Source organism: Anneissia japonica, unplaced genomic scaffold (assembly GCF_011630105.1).
Source record: "Anneissia japonica isolate Jap-2015-1 unplaced genomic scaffold, ASM1163010v1 scaffold1239_len605302_cov174, whole genome shotgun sequence".
Taxonomy (NCBI): Eukaryota; Metazoa; Echinodermata; class Crinoidea; order Comatulida; family Comatulidae; genus Anneissia; species Anneissia japonica.
The window spans coordinates 9,856-31,397 of NW_022748776.1; the positions used below are offsets into that span (position 1 = coordinate 9,856).

A 21,542-nucleotide genomic window follows, 5' to 3' on the forward strand; every position below is an offset into this window, starting at 1 on the left:
ACAACGATAGGCATAGGGTTAGTCACGCCAGGAGTTTATCATTAAATAGGCGTTTGCGATGATAGGCATTAGAGTTGAGCAGATCAGGTGAATAGGCGTTTGCGAAGATATGCGTTATGGTTAAGCACGTCACTGGTTTACCATTAAATAGGCGTTTGCGGACGATAGGCTTTAGAATTTAGCACGTCAGGCGTTTGCGCCGATAGATTATATGGTTATTTTGTGGATTAAGTCTGGAGCACGTCAGTATTTTACCATTGAAAAGACGTTTGCGACGATAACAAATAGGAAAAATAACATAATTATTCAATTGCAAATGACCGGTGAAAATGCCTATACATTAGCGTACACAGTTCCTACTGGCGACTCAGTCTGAAAATCTTATTAACCCTAATTCCTCTTCATTAATATGCAATGGCTGGTGCGAACATCTATTTATTAGCGGACATGGTAAAATGGCTGACATTTTTATCCTTAAAGCCTATCGTCGCAAACGCCTGATGACGTGCTTAAACCTAACGCCTATCATCGCAAACGCCTATTTAATGACATTCCTTTAATCGCTATTTAATGCTTCCTAGTGATGTTATATTTTGTGAAATGGGTGCTATATGACTGCTATTATAAGCTATAACTATTGTATAACAGCTACGAACATGCTTTTAATCGCTAGTTAATACATAACCATGTAATTGCTAACACTTTTTGAAATGGGTGCTATATGACTGCCATTATAAGGTATAGCTGGTGACCAGCTAATTGTATGCTTTTAATCACTATTTAATGCCCTTTAATATTTAACCCAGCTATAACAGACAATATCACACTCACATAAACAGCAAAATAGAACATAATAATACAGTTGATGTGCTACAGCAAAGATATAGATATATTTTGTGAATGGCTATATGACTGCTATTAGACCTATAAGCTATTACAAGCTGTAGCTAAAATGAATAGCTAGGCTAAATGCTACCGTATATTAAATGCTAGGCAAATCATGCGCTTTAATGGCCTGTTCTACATCGAGATAATGCTATACCGCAACCTGGGTACCCATAAATAAGTGGCGGCCGGCAGATAATTAAGTGGCGGCCGCCAGATGATTATCTGGCGGCCGCCAGTTAACTGATTTGAAATTTTTATTCACTGTTGACACTAACGGGCTTCCGTATACTATAATACAGCAGTAATATACAGAATATTGTTATGAAAGAAAATTTTCATGAAAAATCCACATACACTACAATAATACACACATCTGCATATTGAAAAACATAAGATCAAATTCAAAAACAAAAACTGAACTTCATTCATGTAGCGTTCGTATTTATCGAATTTGTTGGAGTGCGCCCACATCTACACTACTGCAATATCGCCTGGGCAGTTACGGACGCAAAATTCAAAACTCTTTGTCCATGGACTAGCACCGAAACATCCAAACTAGACAATCTGTTCAAACTCCAAAAAAGGTCATCCGCATCTGCACTCTATCCAATTACCAATCACATTCCAAACCCCTCTTTCACCAACTCAACACTCTAAACATCTTTGACATAAATAAATTACAAACCGCCCTATTTATGTACCAGTATTCCCACAATAAACTCCCAAATGCTTTCAAAGGATACTTCACAAAAAACAATGAATTACATAACTATAATACTAGGAATGCAAATAAATACATCACAATACAATCTAACCGAACATCAAACAGGAATTCAATAATACATTCAGGCCCCCTATTATGGAACTCCCTCAGCACATCACTAACAAATTCGAAAAGTAGTTATTCATTTAAATCAGAATATAAATCGTTCCTCATATCTAATTACAGACTTTAACTCCACTAATCTTCTTTATTTAAATCATATTTGTTTCATGCTATCCAATCCCATTTTATCTTCTTTTCCCTTGTCTACCTTTATAATGTTCAAAGCTATGTATATGTTATTTTTTTTTTTTTTTAAAGCATTGTCGTTTTTCCTTCTGTCGTTCCGTCGTGTTTTGTCTTGTCTTTGATTATGGAAGAAATAACTTTTCATTTTTCTCTGGTGGAGCCAGCCATAAAGCCATTTGGGCTTATTTGACTTCTCCAGACACAATTGCATTCGATTTTGCTTGCATCTTTATTATTTTTGTCTTGTTACCACCTTTATGCATTGTGTGAATAAATATGAATCTGAGTCTGAGTTTATCTGAATCTGAGTTATCGCCACGTAATCAAAACATGAATCAAAATTCTCGAAGGGAAATCCCCGTCATCCATTGACGCCATTGAATACTACAGTTAGTATTTCCTGTACACACTTCCGTGGGGCAAGCCCAGCAGAACCATTGAGAAAACCAGATCCTGCTTTTACTTGTCTGCTTTTAAGTTCTCCATGGTATGTTATATCCTTGATTTTTATTGTTTTTTCTGTGAATCGTTTTGAAAGAATGTAATGTCAATGACATGATGTTAGTGATACTTGAATATTATAGGCCTACATAGGGCCTAATACTAGAGATTGGACTAGGAGAAACATCCTATCAGAATTATGAAGTTGTTTAGTAGAAGTAGTCAAGGACTAATCTTGTCTGGCACATCTGTAGGCCTAGGCCTATGTTATAGATTCTTTGCTACAGCTGTTACTTCCAGAACAACAAGAGTTCGATCCTACACTTAGACTTAGTAGGCTAGGCTATGATATTAATATGTACTATGCCTACCAAGGAAAACAGTTCAACTCGGCCCCAGTCAAATCGGCCCCAAGTCAACGGCCTCAAGTCAACTTGGCCCCAAGTCAACTCGGTTCCAATTCAACACGGACCAAAACCAACTCCTGTTCTACCCTTTTTTGGTTTTTGTTTGTTTATCAAATTGAACGAAACAATTTTTTGTGGTTTTTTTTTATATAATGGCAATGTGTTATAAATAAACAATATTTACAAAGAACAGTTGTTTTATTTATTTATTTTCGTTAATTGTGTTGTTGTTAAGCGCCTAGAAGTTATTAACATTAGGCGCTACAAATATTGATTATTGTTATTATTATTACTGGAAATTATATAACGTATTCTTTTTCATTCTTACGTGGTCAGATTTCTCTTCTGTACGTTTGAAATACATCCTATCATTATCTTTGAATTGTAGGCTTATACTTGTTAAATTTTCCTTTTGCATTTACAAACGAAACGGGTGATTTGAGAAACAAAAATAAACATTGATCACTTCTTATGTTTTCTTCTTGACTGCATTGTTTTTCTATTACATTTGAATTAGGCCTATACATAATTGTATCAGTATCTAACTATTATTTAATTCTACAAAAACTTTTGTTCAATTTAGAGGCTTACACTCTTTTTATAATTTGATTCATCTCTCTTTTGTGAATCTTATCACATTGAATTCTTTATCCTTTGAATTATACGAATAATATGAATTGAAATACAAACGAGTGAAAACGATTTTTATTTTTGATCATAGTTGACTTTTCTGAGGTCCGAATCGACATTTCGGAGCCCCTAGTTGACTTGCAGCAGAGTTAACTTAGGGCGGAGTTGACTTGGAACCGAGTTGCATTAGGGCCCAGTTAACATAGGCCGAGATAACTTGGGCTGAGTCGACATGGGATGAAATTGACTAAGGGCCGAGTTGACTAGAATTCCTACAAAGGCCACGAGGCTACCTTTTACAGTATTAAATTACTATGCCTGGACTGTACTGACCAGAAAAAACGTGTCCTATCGCTATCTATATGTTTTTAGAAATAAAACTATTTTACGAAATAGCCATAAGTTAGTGTGGTCAGCCCTGTAGCTAAAGAAAAATTCAAAATATTTTTTGTTGAGATATTTTTCTAAATACAGGTTTGGGTTATCAGTACAGTGAACTGTAATTTATGAGCATTATGGAACACAATCAAACTATAAAAGACTGTCAGATTGTGGGACGACAAAAAGAAAAGTCTGTAATACTCGAACAAGTTTCTGAGAGGAGAATTAATATCATCCAAATAAGTGGGCCACCTATGATTGGCAAGAGCACGTTAGCAGGATTTGTGGTCGCATCACTGCCTGGCATAACTTACATTATTAATATGCGTGATCAGAGCAATATGCAGTCAACAAAATATTTCATCAAGGATATCCTTTTGAAAGCAATAGAACCAGTTAAAGTTCACAAGCTAGACACATTTACCATCAGGGAATTACTTGGACATATACATAGTAAGCATGTATTTGTGTTTGAAAATGCTGAGCATTTTTGTGGGGATTTTGCCTCAGGTGACGTACAGACTGAATTTCTTGAGACGTGTAAACTACTTGCAGGATCAAAGAACATCATGGTTATTATCACTTCTACATTCCGGTTCCGTTTTTACAAGTGCCGGTTTTTAAATTTGGAATTGCAACAACTCTCTGAAGGAGCTTGTAAAAGTATTATCTTGAAGACTGTAAATGAAATGTCTAGCGATTCCCTAGAGGACGTTGTTGGGATATGTGCCGGTATTCCCGGACTTCTTAATTCCTTCATAACTACTTACAGTTATGGAACCAGTTTGCCAAGGCATGTGACAACACATGAAGATTCTCAATACCGTGTATTGTCAATTATTGAAAAACTATCGAAGTCCAACAAGTGCTACTTAGCAACACTGGCCTTTTTCCCTGGACGGTTTGGCACCAAAGCTGCAAGGCACGTGCTTGGTGAAAGTAGCGATGCTCGTGTTAAACAAATTGCCCTTTTGCCGATATATAGACGATCCCTCATTGAAATTGACGGAGAGCAAGACCGCTTCTACTTTCATTGTTTCGTGCAAAAATGTGTTGACAAACACTTAGCTCACTTACGTGATACTTTTACCACCCGAGAACGTTTTTGTGAGTTCTTTGCTGATGTTGTTCGCAGTTTAACACCGGAGGTGGATAAAAATCCGGAAAAGATCTTTCCACTTTTTGCTCAAGAAATACAGAACATCGACAAGCTATTGATTGAAGCAGCCAACTGTTCTGACAAAACCCGGTACAACAGGTACATCCAGCTTGCGTGCGAAGCTGACTACCTGTTGATTAATGTTTTACCGAAGCATTCTGCAGTTAAGTTCTATGAGGCATGTGTTAATTCAAGCAAGATACAGGGAACACCATATGAACAGGGTATGATGTTAATGCATTATGGTTCATCACTCCAAAATATCAAAGGCAAGTTTTTAAATATTATTAAATAGTAATATGTTTTTTATCATTATCATCACCTTCACTATCATCATCATCGTCATCATCTTCATCATCGTCATCACAAAATTCGATTTTCGAAGCACAGTTAAGACTGGGTTACATAATGAATTTATTTATTTATGTTGATAACAGTTAATGATGAGGCAGCACTTTGAGACTTACTTTAAAGATGTAGTTATGTTTTGAATTTAAACCCAGTTTAAGCTTTGACTTATTCACTTTTTAATGAAAAACATTAAAGTGAAATACATAAATCAATTGTGCCGAAAGTTACAATATATCAAATGAAAAGTAACATTGGATTATATTTACTCGTTATTATTACTAACCAATAATGTAATATGGTCAGATTAGGGTGGAAAATCTGAAATAATACACATAGTCTAAAGCCGGACATACATTGCGTCGTACGACATTCGTACGATGAATCCAATTCCGCTCCCAGCGAGCGCTAGACAACGCGCGATGTCGTCTTCTGATTATCGGTGTGCCGGTAGTCTATCGTCATTAAAAACGATACGTTGTGCGCGCGTCCGAGACGTTGCGTTCTTCTGGCTTTATATTAGATCAAACGGGATGGAACTACAGGTCCATGGTATCTATGTATATTTAAAGAATATTTGTGATGGCCAAAGGGGTGAGTTCCAAGCCTGAAATTTTCTACCACACCTTCGTAATAATGTTTAACCAATTTTCTTTAATTTTAGGGAATTATATACCAGCCTATTTGCAATTTATGCAAGCAAAAGCGCGACTGGAAGTTCTTGGAGATAGTGAGGCATTGGCAAGACTATACACTTCTATTGGGTGGAACTTACACATGCAGGCTAAAGAAAGAAATGCAATTGAGTATGCACTTTTCTCAGTCGTCTAAACTGGTGGTAGCCACTGCGTGTGCACTTACAGTGGAGATTTCTTGTGTGTCAGTTGCAGGGCTGAAACGCACGTCTCAAAAATCTAATCTAATCTAATCATATTTATTTATATAGCGCCTTTCTTTGCAGATACGAAGCGCTTCCTTCCCTGGTCATTGGATCCACATGCTGTTGCTGCTGTATTCAGCGCAGGAGCAAGCAACCCCACCAGGTACCCTTTTATACTCCTGGGTGGAGAGAAGCAATGCAGATAAAGTGCCTTGCTCAAGGACACAAGCGAAATGCACAGCGAGGGATTGAAACCCCGACCTCGAGGTTGGGAAACCAAACTTTTCACGCTGCGCCAAACCGCTTCCACAAAAGTGCACCACCTTTTAGTTGAGGCGCTTGCTGCTGGTTCCGTGTGCAAATGGGCCAGCCCATGAGCATGTTAAGGAATGCAGTACACTCTTTGGAGAAGATTCGGGGATTGACTCCCGGTGTTCTGCCTGTCTAATTCACCACAAAAAGGACTCCAATGTAAATAAGTCCTATTAGTACAGTCGCTTTTTCGATTGTTTAAATTATTAGTTGGTATTAATTTTGGTTTCACTATGATTTAGGTTTCAAGATTTTTTTTATTTATTTGGTCGTAACATCATGAAAAACCGTAAACATTATATATTAAAGTTTTGCTAGATATATGAAAATATAAAGTTTAATAATACTAAAATTCTCTAAAATATAAATGCTGTAGTAGCGAAAATATATTATTAATGTTCATTACTATTACTAATTTTAATTATATTATTTAATTAATAACCATGATTAAAATGTGTTGCGTATACTGTAGCAATAGTAGCAAAAACAACAAAATCAACAAAGGCGCACATGAGGAAATTTTGCATTCAAAGCCTTATAAATATTAAATTACAAAATCTCATTATACAGAAATCTCAAAATGGCCTCCGAGATGCAAGACCGACTTCAACTGAAGCTAAGCAAGCACAGTGGATCAACAATGGCAAGACTGGGAAAGGTTTATACCTTCATTGGTGAGTTTGCACAAAAACCCCAAATGGTCAAGGTGTGTTTCAGGTTAAAAACCATTAGACAGAAGTACAAGTGGTTTCGTTCTGTGCATTCGTTTGTGTCATTGAGCAAAGCAATTAATTAATTTAGTACATCCTCTATATTATATATATATACATGTATATGTATAAATGTATATATATATATATATATATATATATATGTGTGTGTGTGTGTATATATATGTATGTATTTACTTGTAGGATCTCAGGTCTGGTTGAATGCAAGTTTTATTCCTTATTCTCAGTAACAAAACAACTCAAAAATGCATCAAGCTATATACAAAGTTCTCCCTCACTGGAGGAGATACTGCACATCTTATCCATAACAACTCTGAGGAACAACTGACCACTTTTCTTGTTCCCACCATAGTACATCCAGGTACTAATTGGTACATAGATACAGATCCTTAAACTGGGTAGTAACAGATAAGATTAATAGAAGGAACTTTGTCTACTGAAGGTAGCTGTTATTTATCTTAGTTCTAACATAACATTTATTCACAACTACAGTCAATGACATTGTTTTATATTGTTTATTTTTAGCCATTCCAACCCTCTTAACGTTATAGATTTAGTGTCAGTGGTAGTGGTAATAACAATAAGTATATAAACAAATTTGATTACTCACCTACTGCACTATTTATGATATTTCGGCTCCATTCCCCGGAGCCCTGTTCACCTCTCTGGTTTCGTATCGTAACAAGAAAACACACTTCCATACACACACTTTTTTTTCTTGGTGTCGTTTTCAATTATTATAACATTTATCGTGGTTATGTTTTCTAGGAGAGTTAGAAAATGCTGAGCCATGTCTTAAGTCCAGTCTGTGTATCCGTAAACAACTTTTTGGTGAGCATCCGGTAATTGCAGAAACATACAACAATTATGGGCTTTATTACCTGCAGGTCGGAGGCTGTGAATTTGAAGCTACGAAGTATTTCAGGTTAGAAGAAAACATTACGAATTCGATATCTAGTATTCCAAGAGAATGGGGAAACATACTATACATAAAAGTTGTATTTCCAAGTTAACATCATCATGTTGATCAAACAATACATTATATTAGACTATGGGCACTTTAGAGGTACTAGATCACATAGTGTCTGTCCGCACAGTACATTGAAAATAGTAGGCCTACCATGGTATTCTGGTATTGCTATACTGAGGTGTAACATGACAAAAGCATCAGCAAAATGCTAAATTTCGAGATCTTGTAAGTCAAATTACGTTTGGGAAAAATTGTGGATATAGAAGTATATACCAAGTATAGACCATTCATAGCTGTCCTGTCGCCAAAACATCTGGGAAGTATTGCCAAATACCGTTGCTGACAAGCTTTTCAAATTGAGTTCAGTTTTCTTATATTACAAAATTTGTGGTGGGCATTGTTCATATTCACACTGTGCCCTGTTCAAATCCAAAAGACAAAAGAAGATTTTGGATAAGTCGAAATGATGACTCAATGAGGTGTCAAAATATTGAATCCAAGCACACAGCAATCTGCCACTTGGTATTCGTCTGAAAGCTACAGATAACGTCATCTCAGCACCTATATTGAGACTATCCGTAGAACCACTAAAGGGAACACCTTAGGGACCAAAATGAGTGCCCCTTAATAGAAATGTATTCAGGGGACACTAACAAAAAATGTTACACTGTCTCCTAATACGGGTTTTTGACCTACGAATGAGTTGCTATAAATAATTTATAAAAATAATTTTCAATGCAAAAGATAATTCCTCTATGATATGAATCCACAGATATGTAATTAAAACTACTAAAGTTGTATATGTTCCCGATATTGTTTCTTGATTCAAGTGCAATGTTAATGACCAATCTTAATTGAGCTTTCTATTGGATGCAAAATAGAATATCGTGAGTAGAGGAACGACTTAAAAATCAATGTACAGGCTGTACAGTATAGATATAATACTATATAAAAATACACAAAACAAGAAATCACATCACATGGTTAATGGTCAAAACTTACAAGATCGTATTTACACAGTAACAAATGGACTAGGCATACTCATGTCCATTCTGAAGATTGAGAGGAAAACACGGTTTGATGTTAGCTTTATGGCTCAGAAGGTGTCAGAATGCTGAATGATTAATATGGGTTAAATTGATTTGACCACATTGCAGACTCGGAAAGATCCCCGTCCCCTTAATAAGGGTGTAACCTTAATAGGGTTAGACGTAGTTTTAAAAGATATAATACGTCCCCTCGTTTCACGAAAGTGTCCCCGTAATAGGAGTGTCCTAAAGGAGGGGTTCTATTGTAATTAGAAAAAAAAAGAAAAGAAACTGTAAAAATGATTTTAATAATCCTGTTTACTCCTGTTTACAGAATGTCTCTACGAACAAAAAAACATTTTAACAAGGAACCATCGCGTGATAAGATCAACTCTATAAACAACGTGGCCATGGAGTATGCAAAGAGTGGAGACCACGACCAGGCATTGCAAATGCTTGACGAGGCCTACACGATGCAATACAAGTTAGGTCTAGATCACCACGACACGTCTCTTATTCACAACAACAGGGGGAAAGTTTATGCTATGAAAAAGGATTATGAACAATCAGAGAAAAACTTCAACTTAGCATTGGGTCTTCGTAGGAAAATACTTGGTGATGTGCACACATCTACAGCCGGTACACTACATCAGTTAGGAGAGACACTACTGAAGGCAGGGAAGTTTCTGCAAGCTGTACACAGATTTGAGGAAGCTTATGTTACCAGAAAGGAAGTCTTGGCACAGCAACCTCAAAATAGAGGTGTTGCTGAAACCTTGGAGAATCTCTGTCAGGCTTATGAGAAATCCGGACAGGAAGAAAAATTAGAGAAAACTAAAGAACTGTTAAATCAAGAGTTAGCTCGATTGTCGACATAAATAATACGAAATAAATGTTTTATTTATATTTGCTTATTTCCAATCTTAACGCAGTTATTTGTGAGTGCATTTAGTGGGAGTACTTTCACAGATGACGAGTATAGACTACCTCAGCCCCACCATGTATGGTTATGGCACCTCTACGTTTGATTGATGAACAAGAAGCAGACCTTATATTTTTACAAGAAACTCACTATAATTTAAAAAAAAATAAAAATTATAATGCTATTTTAAGAAAAAAAGAGTTAAAGACTTCTATTTAACTTTTACAGAAACCAAAAACAACCAAAAGTGCAAAGCAAATGGAAAAGTAATATATAGGTGAATACAATATATTGGCATGCATGTTGGAAGAATAAGGTGACTTCTATGATGCAAATTTGTTCACATGATACTTCCAACAAAAACAAATTATGGAATCTATTCGCTACAAATTTAATTGATTACACTACATGAGAATGAAGCACACTTGTTATTTAAATTGAGGAATATAAAACCATAATCATTGGGTAAATTTACGTATTCTTTGTTAGAAACATGTTTTTCTATTCCACCTAATTTAGTACAGTGGAGTAAATTGTACTTGTATGTTTAACGAAATAAATAATGAGGTAACTTCAATACCCATATTTTGCATTTACAAAAGTAAAATCAAGCATAGGCTTGGACTTGAACTTGATAAAATTTGAATTTTTATTAAATAATGATAAAGCAAAAAATGGTCAAAGTTCAACCTTCGTAATTTGAAATCTACAATTAACATTTAAGCACCATACCCCTGACGAAGGTGCGTTTGTATATGTTTAAATGTTTTTATTGATCATTGGGATTTATATTGAACAAACATGGTGGTATTTAAAGAAATAAATAAATATTATGGTATAATCATTGGAAACTCTGTGTTTATAGCCTCTCTATCCAATATTGTTTCATAAACCTGAACTGTATTCAGGTCTTATCGGAAATTAGAATATTTTTAATTAAATAAATTATATATTTAAAAAAAAAACGCGGATAATTAATAACAAAGTATACATGGGGTGCTTCGTTTAGGTTTTTGGTATTATCCTCGCGCCTTTTATTTTACCATATTTTTTGTTTAATATCTATTTTAATTATATGTATATATTTAACTCTTGATATGTACAGTATTAGTACCGTACTCAAAGGAGGAATGCACTACATTAAAATTGAATGCATTGATAATCTGAGCTAAATCATTGAATTGGAATTGTATTTCAATGTGTGTATGATATATTATATGTATGTGTGTGTATGTATGTATATGTATGTATGTATGTATGTGTGTGTATGCGTGTGTTGTATGAGTATATGTGTGTATATATACATATATATAATTATAATTATATAGGTATATATGTATGTATCTCACGATGGTATAAAATTTTTAATAAACCCATTATTTAAAAACCAAAATTAATATTCTGGTAGAAAACAAAAATAAAATTATATATTAATTTCATTTTTTTCCATATCATTTACAGAATGTGCATAACATTATTCTGTGATGGTTAAAATAAAAAAGGTGGGATGCACCCACGAAAGAGAAAAACAAATATTTGAAAAAAATGTAAATGATACTAAGAACAAATTATGTTAAACTCACATTATTTAATATTTTCACAACCAGTGGCATAACTACCGCAGGTTAAGTAAGTTCATCGAACCTGGACCCCCGACCTCCAGGGGCCCCAACCTATAAGTACCCCGCCCACTCATATTTATAAAATCTGATAAGCAAAGCATAAATAAAAGTCTGGATTTATAGATTTTATATTTATGCAATGTAATACAGCAATATTGTAAAAAATAATCAGTTATACGTGCCTAGGCCTCTATGCAGTGGCGGCTCTAGGATTCTGGGGGCTGAGCTGTCCGACAGGGGGAATTGGGCTCGTAGGCCCGAGCTGGAGGAAGGGTTTGAGAGGGTGTTTCCCCTCCCAAATGAGATTTCTTTTATAAATAGGAACCTCGGGATGGCCAGAATTGTGACAGACATGTGTTGGCTTGGCGTGGGCCTATTTTTTATATATTGTTAAGTCCGACTGCCCGACGAGGTCTGTCCGATGGGGTGGGGGGAGAAACTTGACCCATGGGCGTCGATCGGTGGGGACAGGGGGACACGTTCCCCCACATTTCAAAGTAGGGGGGAATTATATCAATTCCCCCCCCCCCACTTTTCACCAATCTTCTAATTAAAACCCCACTTTTCAAAGCGAATGGAAAGAATAACAATTACGCATGACTGTCATGAATTTTGTCTGTTCACTTTACAAGTGCGGTACGTATTTTCGGACCAAGCCCGAGTAAAAAAGCAATGGTTTCTACAGTTCATAACCATCTCAGCAACCAATACATCGATTTTATGGATGCCACGGAAAAGATTATCAGAGGCTAAATTGATTGTGAAAACAATATACATGTTGTTAAAATTGGAAGCATGTAAACCTATTAGGCCAATTACAAACTCAAAAGTGCACAATTTTTACTATAAACGATTTATTCCTTTTGTATATTATTATGACCCGTACTAGTGTTTAATATTATCTGCATACATAGGTTCCTGTTTATCCTAATTTCAACAAAAATTAGAGTTAGTCAATTGAAATTTATATAGCCGTAATTAAACCTTTTCCACGGACAGGTCTATCTATTTCTATTTATTTAAATAGTGATACCACGAGTTTACAAACTCCAGTGTTATGTTGACGCAATCTCGCAATGACGTCATAATAATCAGTGCCGGATTCAAGTGGGGCCGAGTCGACCCACCCCCTCTCTTAATTGTTCCAAAATTATAAAGAATTAAGGTCTGAGAGTGACATTTCCGGCCATCTAGGAGTGTCATAATCATAAATGTTCTTACCTCAGCCCCGCGATGGTTGATCTAGTTTCCCATACAGTGAAAGTCTCTTAATCTCCCCCTCTATTTCGCTTTCTTGGAGCCGCCCCAGATAATAATAAACTAAGTAAATCACCTTTATGTTTGTGAAGTCAAAATGTGAAGAACTAAGTGAAATTCATAACGAGGAGAAAAGGAAAAACCTCTTGATTGATTTTATAAGTACTGTACAGGCTTATCAGTAGATAATAAATAATTATTTTCTATAAATGATAGTTTGCATGAAATATATAAGCGGGCATAATTATGATTACCAGGATAATTTTAAAACTTTATGAGGAGTATTTCAGTGGCAGATTCAAGGGGCCAAGTGGAGAAAATGAAAATTATTCAAATTTAGACTGAGAGAGCTATTTCCGGCCAACTAGAGGTTCCAAAATCATAAATTTTCTATACCTCATCTGTAAACGTCCCTCCTTGGGCCTAGCTCTATATCAAGTTCATGGATTTGCCACTGTATTTTGAAAATAAAAGTTAATTGCACTCTTTAAATTCCATTAGAATCAACTTATAAAAGGCTATAGGCGCAGGGGTTCCGGGGGCTTCGCCCCCTGGGCCCTAACCGGGGCCCTGAGCAGCCCCTGGTCTCCAACCAAGGCTTGCTTATTTGACATTTCGTCCAAAACCCCCAGTTTTAACTAAGGATCGACGCCCTTGACTAGACCTGTCCGGTGGGGGAGGGGGCTTAAGCCCCTGCTGCCATCCACAGCTGTCGCCGCCACTGCCTCTATGCCTGTTGTAAAAATTGTCACTAGAACATTAGATGGAAATAGCAAAAAAAGAGGGATGGCGCTACAGTGCAACAACATTCATACGTCATATAGCATTTGTACATTAAACATGAATTTACTTGTCGAATTATGTTTTCGCCAGTACAGTTTTTGTAATCAAAATTTTGTTTATATAGGCTTAATTCTTTTTACAATATATTTTACTTGGATGTGTTTCCAAAATCCGAAATTGCATTATCTATACATGGTTCGGTTATTTATGTAATAAGTAGATATTGGTGCAATGTTTCGGACAGTTTTTTAGGTTATGAATCTTGAAGCTTCAAACGGATGTGTCGTATTATGATAATCGCATGTTTCCGTACTATATCTCTAAACTAAAATATATTATATGTTTTACTTGTTCGATACGTTTTCCGTCGACATGAATATTCTGGACATCAGATGAAAGTATAATTTGTTTTGTAATTAGCATGACTATTGTTTTAACTACATTTATTTTCAACTTTATTTCCAACATACCATTTACCAATATTTTCTAAATTATTGTATTTAATCCATCAACTTTTGTTCCTGAGGCATAAATAGCAACATCATCCACAAAAATACTGCAAGTATCAGGACAAATACATTTTGAAATATACCTATCATTTATTATTAACAAAAAAACACCACCTTGTGGTATACCAAATCCGTTGGTTTTGGTGCAATATTTCACTATTTGCTTCCTTTCAGCCAAGGGGCCACGAAAGGAACGTTCAAGTCTCCGACTTTCACCATTATACACGAAAATCGTATCGTTAAGTAATAAACCAATATGCTCAAAGGAGTATGAACTCATGTATATCATCTCAGGGGTGGATGCAGGGGGAAGGTGTGCATTTCTGAGAACCAGAGGTCCATATTCTCAACTCAGCTCTAACCACAGTCGAGCTGTGGTGGTGTGAACTCTCACGCACCCCTATTGCCAAATCCTGCATGCGGCCCTAGCACCCATAAGAAAAAGATTCATAGCAATTTGAGGCATATAGCTGTTTGAGTGGTATGCCTATCTTCTAAAAGCATATTGGTACATTTATAAGGTCATTTTCATCAAGATATATACTAATTTGATCTTGGACTTGCTTTTGAACAGTTTTGGCTATGTGGCATACCACTGAGATTAGTCTTCTTTAATTGAGTTTGAAATTTCTGTTCATTAATAAAATAATCTCTAAACTTTCACAATCAAGATTTGGATGAATATTTTTTGAATTTTTGTTTTTTCTTTTCAACATACAAACGTTTTGTGGTCTTGTTTGTATCTGTTTTCATCTAATAAAAATAATCTGACTTGGATTTTCAAATTAATTTTTACTCTTGCATTTATTTCTAAATAAATGATTATTTAAGGCGTTTACATAATCTAATGATATCAGGTGTGATCCATTTCCGTTTAGTTAGCTTAAGTCAATAAAACTAATACTGTATACAAGATAATTGTTAACATTTTTCATTGCTTAACCTAATAAAAAACATCAATTCAATAAAATATCGAACATAAGAAGTGGAAGTGCTTATTATTATGGTCAGTTCAGCCAATAGCCGGCTCTTAAAATCGGTGGTACACATCTTAGTTGACATCGTGGTCAATTTGCATGCACCAGGGGCCGGGCCCCGACTGTACACTTGAACCAGGGCCCCTCATAACCTAGTTACGCCACTGTTCACAACAATAGAATAATAATTACCTACTTGCTGTGAAACTAAATCTAAAACGCTTTCATGAAGTATGATCACCTGAGGTGATTCAAAAACATGAACAATATAGTTGAACAAACTGTAAAATATCAAACAAAAACGTGTGTGCCGATATTTCAATGGCTTGAAAAGTACGCTTTCAAAAAGTAATTTTTGCTGTAAAATAGCAAGTATTGAATCAATAAATAAAAAATGGTGCCAATTATAAAATTCAATAAATAATTAATTTTTTAAATGCTGTAAAATTCTCTGTAGCAAAAATTAAATTAATAAATCAACAAAACCCATACGCATATTTGAAAACTAAAATAACTTAGTTTTTAGCTGATTGATTAATTAATTAATAGATCTTTTTTTGTATTGGCGGCTGTTATGGCTAAGTATTTATTATTATTATTATTCTCTTTTTCTTTAAAAACAAAAACAAATAATTTGATGTTCATATCAACCCATTTATGCGGAGTTTAGCAATACCTGGATTGAATTTCTGGACAATTGTGATTCCGCTTCCGTGAAATTGGCAACAAATAAATTATTTTAGTATTAATAAATGAGTGATATGTTGATTTTATTGATTAAACTGTTGCTATTTTTTAACATTTATATGCAAAAAAGGTGTTATTCATGGCTGTAACGAACGCCGCACGTTCGCTAGGTGGCGTTGTGGCTAAATCAATCGACGCAAGCAAATTAACACGACGTAGTAAGTTCTGTACAATATTTACATTTATTTACAATCAAAACACGTGAACTTCATCCGCTGGTTAATTGTTGGAATATATCGGATTCCAGTGAATCATTCGACCAGGCCGCCCCTGACTACGAACAAGCACTACAAAACAGCGGATTCCAGCACAAAATGGAATACCAGCCTCCACAACCAAAATCTTCAAAGAAAAATAGCAGACAAATAATCTGGTACAACCCACCATTCAGCAAAGGAGTGAAAACCAACATCGGAAAATCATTCCTTAACCTGGTCAAAAAGCATTTCCCGAGTGGCAACATTTTACATAAGCTCTTTAACAAGAACAATGTCAAAGTCAGCTATAGCTGCTCAAGAAACATGGGCAGTATAATCAAAGCCCACAACAAACAGCTTCTGGTTGCTAAGCAACAACAGCAAAAAACTCTCTGCAATTGCAGGAAAAAAGATGAATGTCCACTCTCTGGAAATTGCCTCACCTCATCCATCATCTACAAAGCCACTGTCTACTCAGATGATGACAAAAAATGCTACATCGGGCTCACAAACCACAAATACACTTTTAATACCCCCAAACACAGAAACAGCACCGTACTCTCCAAATACGTATGGAAATTGAAAGATCGCAACACACCCTACAACATTAAATGGTCTATCATCGACAGAGCATCGGCTTACTCCCCAAAAACAAAACGCTGCAACTTATGCATAACCGAGAAACTTCACATAATATATTCAGACAAACAGTCAACACTAAACAAAAGAACCGAGCTATTGTCTAAATGCAGGCACAGCAACAAATACCACCTTAAAAACAATTAACTCATTTGCATTTTCACCTGTCTTAGCATTCATATACTCGCACAACCCTTGTATTCTCTCACTCCTGAAGATTGCATTAGCATGAAACAGTCTGTAGAGTGATAATACCCAGTTCTACAAGTTCTACAAGTTCTACATTTTCAATACTTTCAATACTTTCAATATTTACGCTCTGCATTATCACGTGTATCGAGCACTATACGTTGCTAGTATTGCCAACTACATTTATTCATATAATAATATATATATATATAATGATATTGGTCAGCTATATGCTTTTCAACTGCTTTTTCAAAGGAGAGTTTCTGTTTGAATTCCAAAATTTGTCGGCTTCTTATTCTTACATCGACATATATATATAAATAATACTTTGCATGTAAAACTACCAAGTTTATGGGAACATTAGTATGAGAACCAAAACAAACAGCTTTGTAGGACAATTCACTTCCATCTAATAAAAAATGCTTGTTAATTTATTTCCAGAAATTAATAGTGATTGTACAGTCCCAGAAAAGGTGAGAAATTGTTTCGGTCTCTAAATGACAAAAAGTGCATTTTTCAGATTGTATAATATTTATTTTGAAAAGAAAATCATTTACCGGCAGAATTCGATGTAAAAACCTGAACTGAAAGTATCCTAAAAAAAATATAGGTTATTAACTTTTATATTATATATTCTTTCGAAGTCGGTATAGCATATTATTACACCGTTAACATGCGTGATATCTGCAAGAGTCTGAATGCCCTTTTATATAGTTTTTGATTAAACATATGTTTTCCTCCAATTCTAATTTCCGAATTATTCCATAGAATTTGTTTACCAAAGCGGTTAAGAGGGGTTTCGAAGGTAATATCACACCATGCTGACACCACATTTCTCATAAATTGATTTCTGATATTACTTATACATTTTTCGTTTGATTTCATATTACATCGCCAGAAGAAATTTCCACCTAAATTTCTCATATGGAGTGCAAAAAATACCTTCCAAACTCCCTTATTTTTGTCATTAAGCAATCGTTTGATCCATGTTATCTTTAACCCCTTTACTACTGAATGTAAATGACACATCCTAAGCCCTCCATCTACATAGTCTCCAATAAATGTTTTTCTGTTGATTTTGTGTGGTTTGCCTGACCATATAAACTTAAACATAATGGATTCGAGGTATTTGATAAATTTGTTTGGTGGATCAGGCAAAACAGAAAATAGATATGCAAATTGAGATATGCCAAGAGATTTAACAATAGTGATTTTTCCAATTGGTGTTAAATCTCTCATGGACCATAAGCTAAGCATTTTTTAAAAGTTTTTCTAACTTAGGAATATAATTTAATTCGAACAAATCGTTCACATTTGCAGAAAAAGTAACGCCAAGCATACTTACTGGACCTTCAGTAAAACCTAGCCCCGTGTATGAAATGTCTGGAGGGTTTTTTTAAATACACCAAATGGGAGCACCACAGATTTGTCAAAATTAATAGCCAACCCTGAACAGTGCTTAAATTTCTCAAGTGCATTTTGACAGAAATGTTTTCTATTGTAATGCCTTCTATATTTTCGTTTTTTCGGATATTAATATTAAGAATTTCGATACATATTATAAAAAGATAGGGGCTAAGCGGGCACCCTTGTCGGAGCCCTCGACTAAGCGGAAAAAAAAGAAAGTTGAGTGTCCCTTATTGATTATACATGAAGAGATATCCGAGTAGAGGGCTCGAATGTACCTGATAATACTCTTTCAAAAATTAAAATGTTCTAGTACTTTAAAAATAAACGGCCATTCAAGCTTATCATACCCTTTTTTGGAAATCGACCATGAAAATCATACCGTCCAATTCTTTTTCATTTAAATACTGAATAACATCAAGAGTAGTTCGGATATTTCTCCAATAAACCAGTCTCTTAAAAAACCTGTTTGAGAAGCATCTATAATATTTGGAAGTACTCCTTTAATTCTTTTTGCGAGTATTTTTAGCTTGTAGTCAGTATTAAGCAATGTAATTGGCCTCCAGTTCTTTAAATAACAGAGATTTTTGTTCTTTTTCTGTATTGGATTAATTATGCCTCTGCGTTGATTGGTGGACATAATACTTTTATTAAATGAATACTCACAGGATTCAATCAACGAATCGACGATATCATTGAAAAAAAATTTATACCACTCGGTCGGCAGTCCATCGGACCCAGGATATTTATTATTTGGCATTGATTTTAGTACAAAGGGACATTCACTCACTGTAATTTTATTTTCACAAGATTTTTGTTCCTCTTTATTTAATTTTGTAGGGTTTTCATTTTGCAAAAGAAGACCTTCAATATCAGGTTCGGGGGATTCTCAGACTGATAGAGTTTTTGGTAAAATTCTTTCTCCTTCTCCAAAATATCCTTGGGCTCAGTTATAATGGTATTATCATCTCGGACAATTTCCTTTATTATTTTTTGACTCATGGTTTCTTTTTTCCAAATTGATAAAGAAACGGGTGTTACTTTTGCCCTCTTCAACCCACTTTGCGCGAGACAGTATCTGTGCACCCTTGGTTTTATGCTCATAAATAGTCTCAAGATTTAAGTATTTGGACGGGTTTGTGCAATATATTTTTTCTAAGTCATTCAATTCTTCTCGCAATTTATTTTCTTTTTGTTTACGCTTTTTAGCTAGTTCAGAAAAGTGTTGTAACGTTAACGACCTAATTTTGAATTTCAGAAATTCCCAGAATAGACTTGGGTTTAAATTTGGGTTACTCAATTTAGTATCACTAATACAATTTTTTGCTTTATCAACATAACATGGGTCATGCAGGAGTGTTGTATTGAATTTCCAAAATCCTCTTCCTCTGGCCCCGTTTACAGGAGTAATATCTAAGCTAATAATTGAATGATCAGGTTTATAACCGCTAAAAATTTCACATGAATTAATCTGAGTATAAAGGTTGTATGAGATAAGAAAGAAATCCAGACGACACTGAATTATTGGTTTAGATGATCGCCAGGTGTACCTACGCGAATTTGGGTTTTTTCCCTCCATATGTCAATCAAATCAAAGAATTTCATGGTTGACTTTATGCATTTTTGTGAATTTAAGTGCGTGTGGACTCTACCTCCCATTTTGTCCATATTGGTATCTAGCACAAGGTTAAAATCTCCCCCAAAAATTATTGATTCACAGCTAAATCCGTTTAGAATCGTTGATACATGTTCGAAAAACGATGGTGTAACGAACGCCGCACGTTCGCTAGGTGGCGTTGTGGCTAAATCAATCGACGCAAGCAAATTAACACGACGTAGTAAGTTCTGTACAATATTTACATTTATTTACAATCAAAACACGTGAACTTCATCCGTTGGTTAATTGTTGGTGACTATAATATAAAGATACAAAAATATAAACATGAAAATAATTTCCACATTGGATATACTCATAACAAGTAATTTAACCTTATGTTAAAACTAAACAAATAATTATCAATAATAATGTAAATTTAAAGCAATGAATGATTAACTAATTAATTACAAAACTATAAATGCAACATAAACAACATACAGTAATTGTGGTAATCAAAATCGATATAAAAACCCTTAAAATCTTCAGGCGTCGACCTCCCAAGATGAAGAAACTTTGTGTGTTTCCTTCCACAACCCGCAACAGAACAAGTTCTCGTAAGGGAACACTGAAATGCGCCGTGCCCTGCCCTTAAACAATTACAGCAGAGATGTTTAGATTTTACAAACGCCAATCCTTCTTCTACTGGCTTTTCCTTAAATAATTTACAGTTGAAAAAAGAGTGTGAGTTAGTACACATCGGACAACAAACATTTTGTGTTACATCAACAGCATAAGTACCTTTTATACTCTTAAATTGCTTACCAGTACTCTTATCATTACTAGAAGTAGAACTTATCGCACTACCTGTAATTAGACTACCAAAAACTGGATCATTAGCTTCCTTTGAAGCTGACTTAATGAAATCTACAACATCACCTATGTTAGGTTGATTGCCCTTGGATTTAATTTTTTGGTACTCCCTAACCCATCTTGTCTGAAGATATCGTGGTAGCTTATCAATAACTGTTCTCAAGGCTCTTTGATTATCAATCTCACCTACAAAACCCATAGCATCTAATGTCTCCCTGCAAGAAGACAGATCATCGGAGAATTGTCTCAAATGAGCAACATCTACTTTAGGGCGGTTAACAATTTTTGCAACCCAAGTTTGTACTACTGTACCCTTATCCCCAAATCGTTCGGATAGGATCTCCCTAGCCAGTTTATAACCATCTGAAGGGTCTCGCATGAGACAACATTGCAAGGCATCATAAGCCTTATCTCTACAATACTTCATAAGAGTTGTTAGTTTAAAATTATCGTCACTAACATCTGACATTAATACATCAAAGGCCCGTATAAAGGGCCAATACCTTATTGGATCTCCGTCGAATGGTTGGAGGTCCGGTCTTGGCAACGATATCGCTTTCACTAAACTGTCCATCGTTGATTTGGTTGTCGTCGTGGGACCTTTGTCGCCATTGCGCACAAAGGCCATAGCCTGTCTCC

The 21,542-nt window shown here is 35.2% G+C and overlaps 2 protein-coding genes across 2 annotated transcripts; one reads left to right on the forward strand and one right to left on the reverse strand.

The window, feature by feature from the left end:
- Nucleotides 1-1,374: 1,374 nt before the first annotated feature.
- Nucleotides 1,375-11,269, forward strand: LOC117120972. Its single transcript, XM_033266074.1, has 6 exons — nucleotides 1,375-2,387; nucleotides 3,853-5,187; nucleotides 5,931-6,072; nucleotides 7,029-7,132; nucleotides 7,958-8,114; nucleotides 9,522-11,269. Exons 2-6 carry the CDS (start codon nucleotides 3,885-3,887, stop codon nucleotides 10,063-10,065), a joined length of 2,250 nt encoding a protein of 749 aa, XP_033121965.1. The 5' UTR covers nucleotides 1,375-2,387; nucleotides 3,853-3,884; the 3' UTR covers nucleotides 10,066-11,269.
- A 9,066-nt stretch (nucleotides 11,270-20,335) lies between these two features.
- Nucleotides 20,336-21,531, reverse strand: LOC117120941. The gene is made up of 2 exons (XM_033266039.1): nucleotides 20,856-21,531; nucleotides 20,336-20,349 (listed from the first exon to the last, which is right to left on the reverse strand). The coding sequence occupies exons 1-2, from the start codon at nucleotides 21,529-21,531 to the stop codon at nucleotides 20,336-20,338; spliced, it is 690 nt and encodes a 229-aa protein (XP_033121930.1).
- Between the last annotated feature and the right edge of the window lie 11 nt (nucleotides 21,532-21,542).

What these genes read in the sequence shown, in the direction of transcription:
- LOC117120972 (XM_033266074.1), top strand. Translation starts at nt 3,885, where the DNA reads ATGAGCATTATGGAACACAATCAAACTATAAAAGACTGTCAGATTGTG. An exon ending in AAAGGTTTATACCTTCATTG is followed by an intron (nt 7,133 to 7,957) that starts GTGAGTTTGCAC and finishes TATGTTTTCTAG; the next exon opens with GAGAGTTAGAAAATGCTGAG. An exon ending in GAAGCTACGAAGTATTTCAG is followed by an intron (nt 8,115 to 9,521) that starts GTTAGAAGAAAA and finishes TCCTGTTTACAG; the next exon opens with AATGTCTCTACGAACAAAAA.
- LOC117120941 (XM_033266039.1), bottom strand. Translation starts at nt 21,531, where the DNA reads ATGGCCTTTGTGCGCAATGGCGACAAAGGTCCCACGACGACAACCAAA.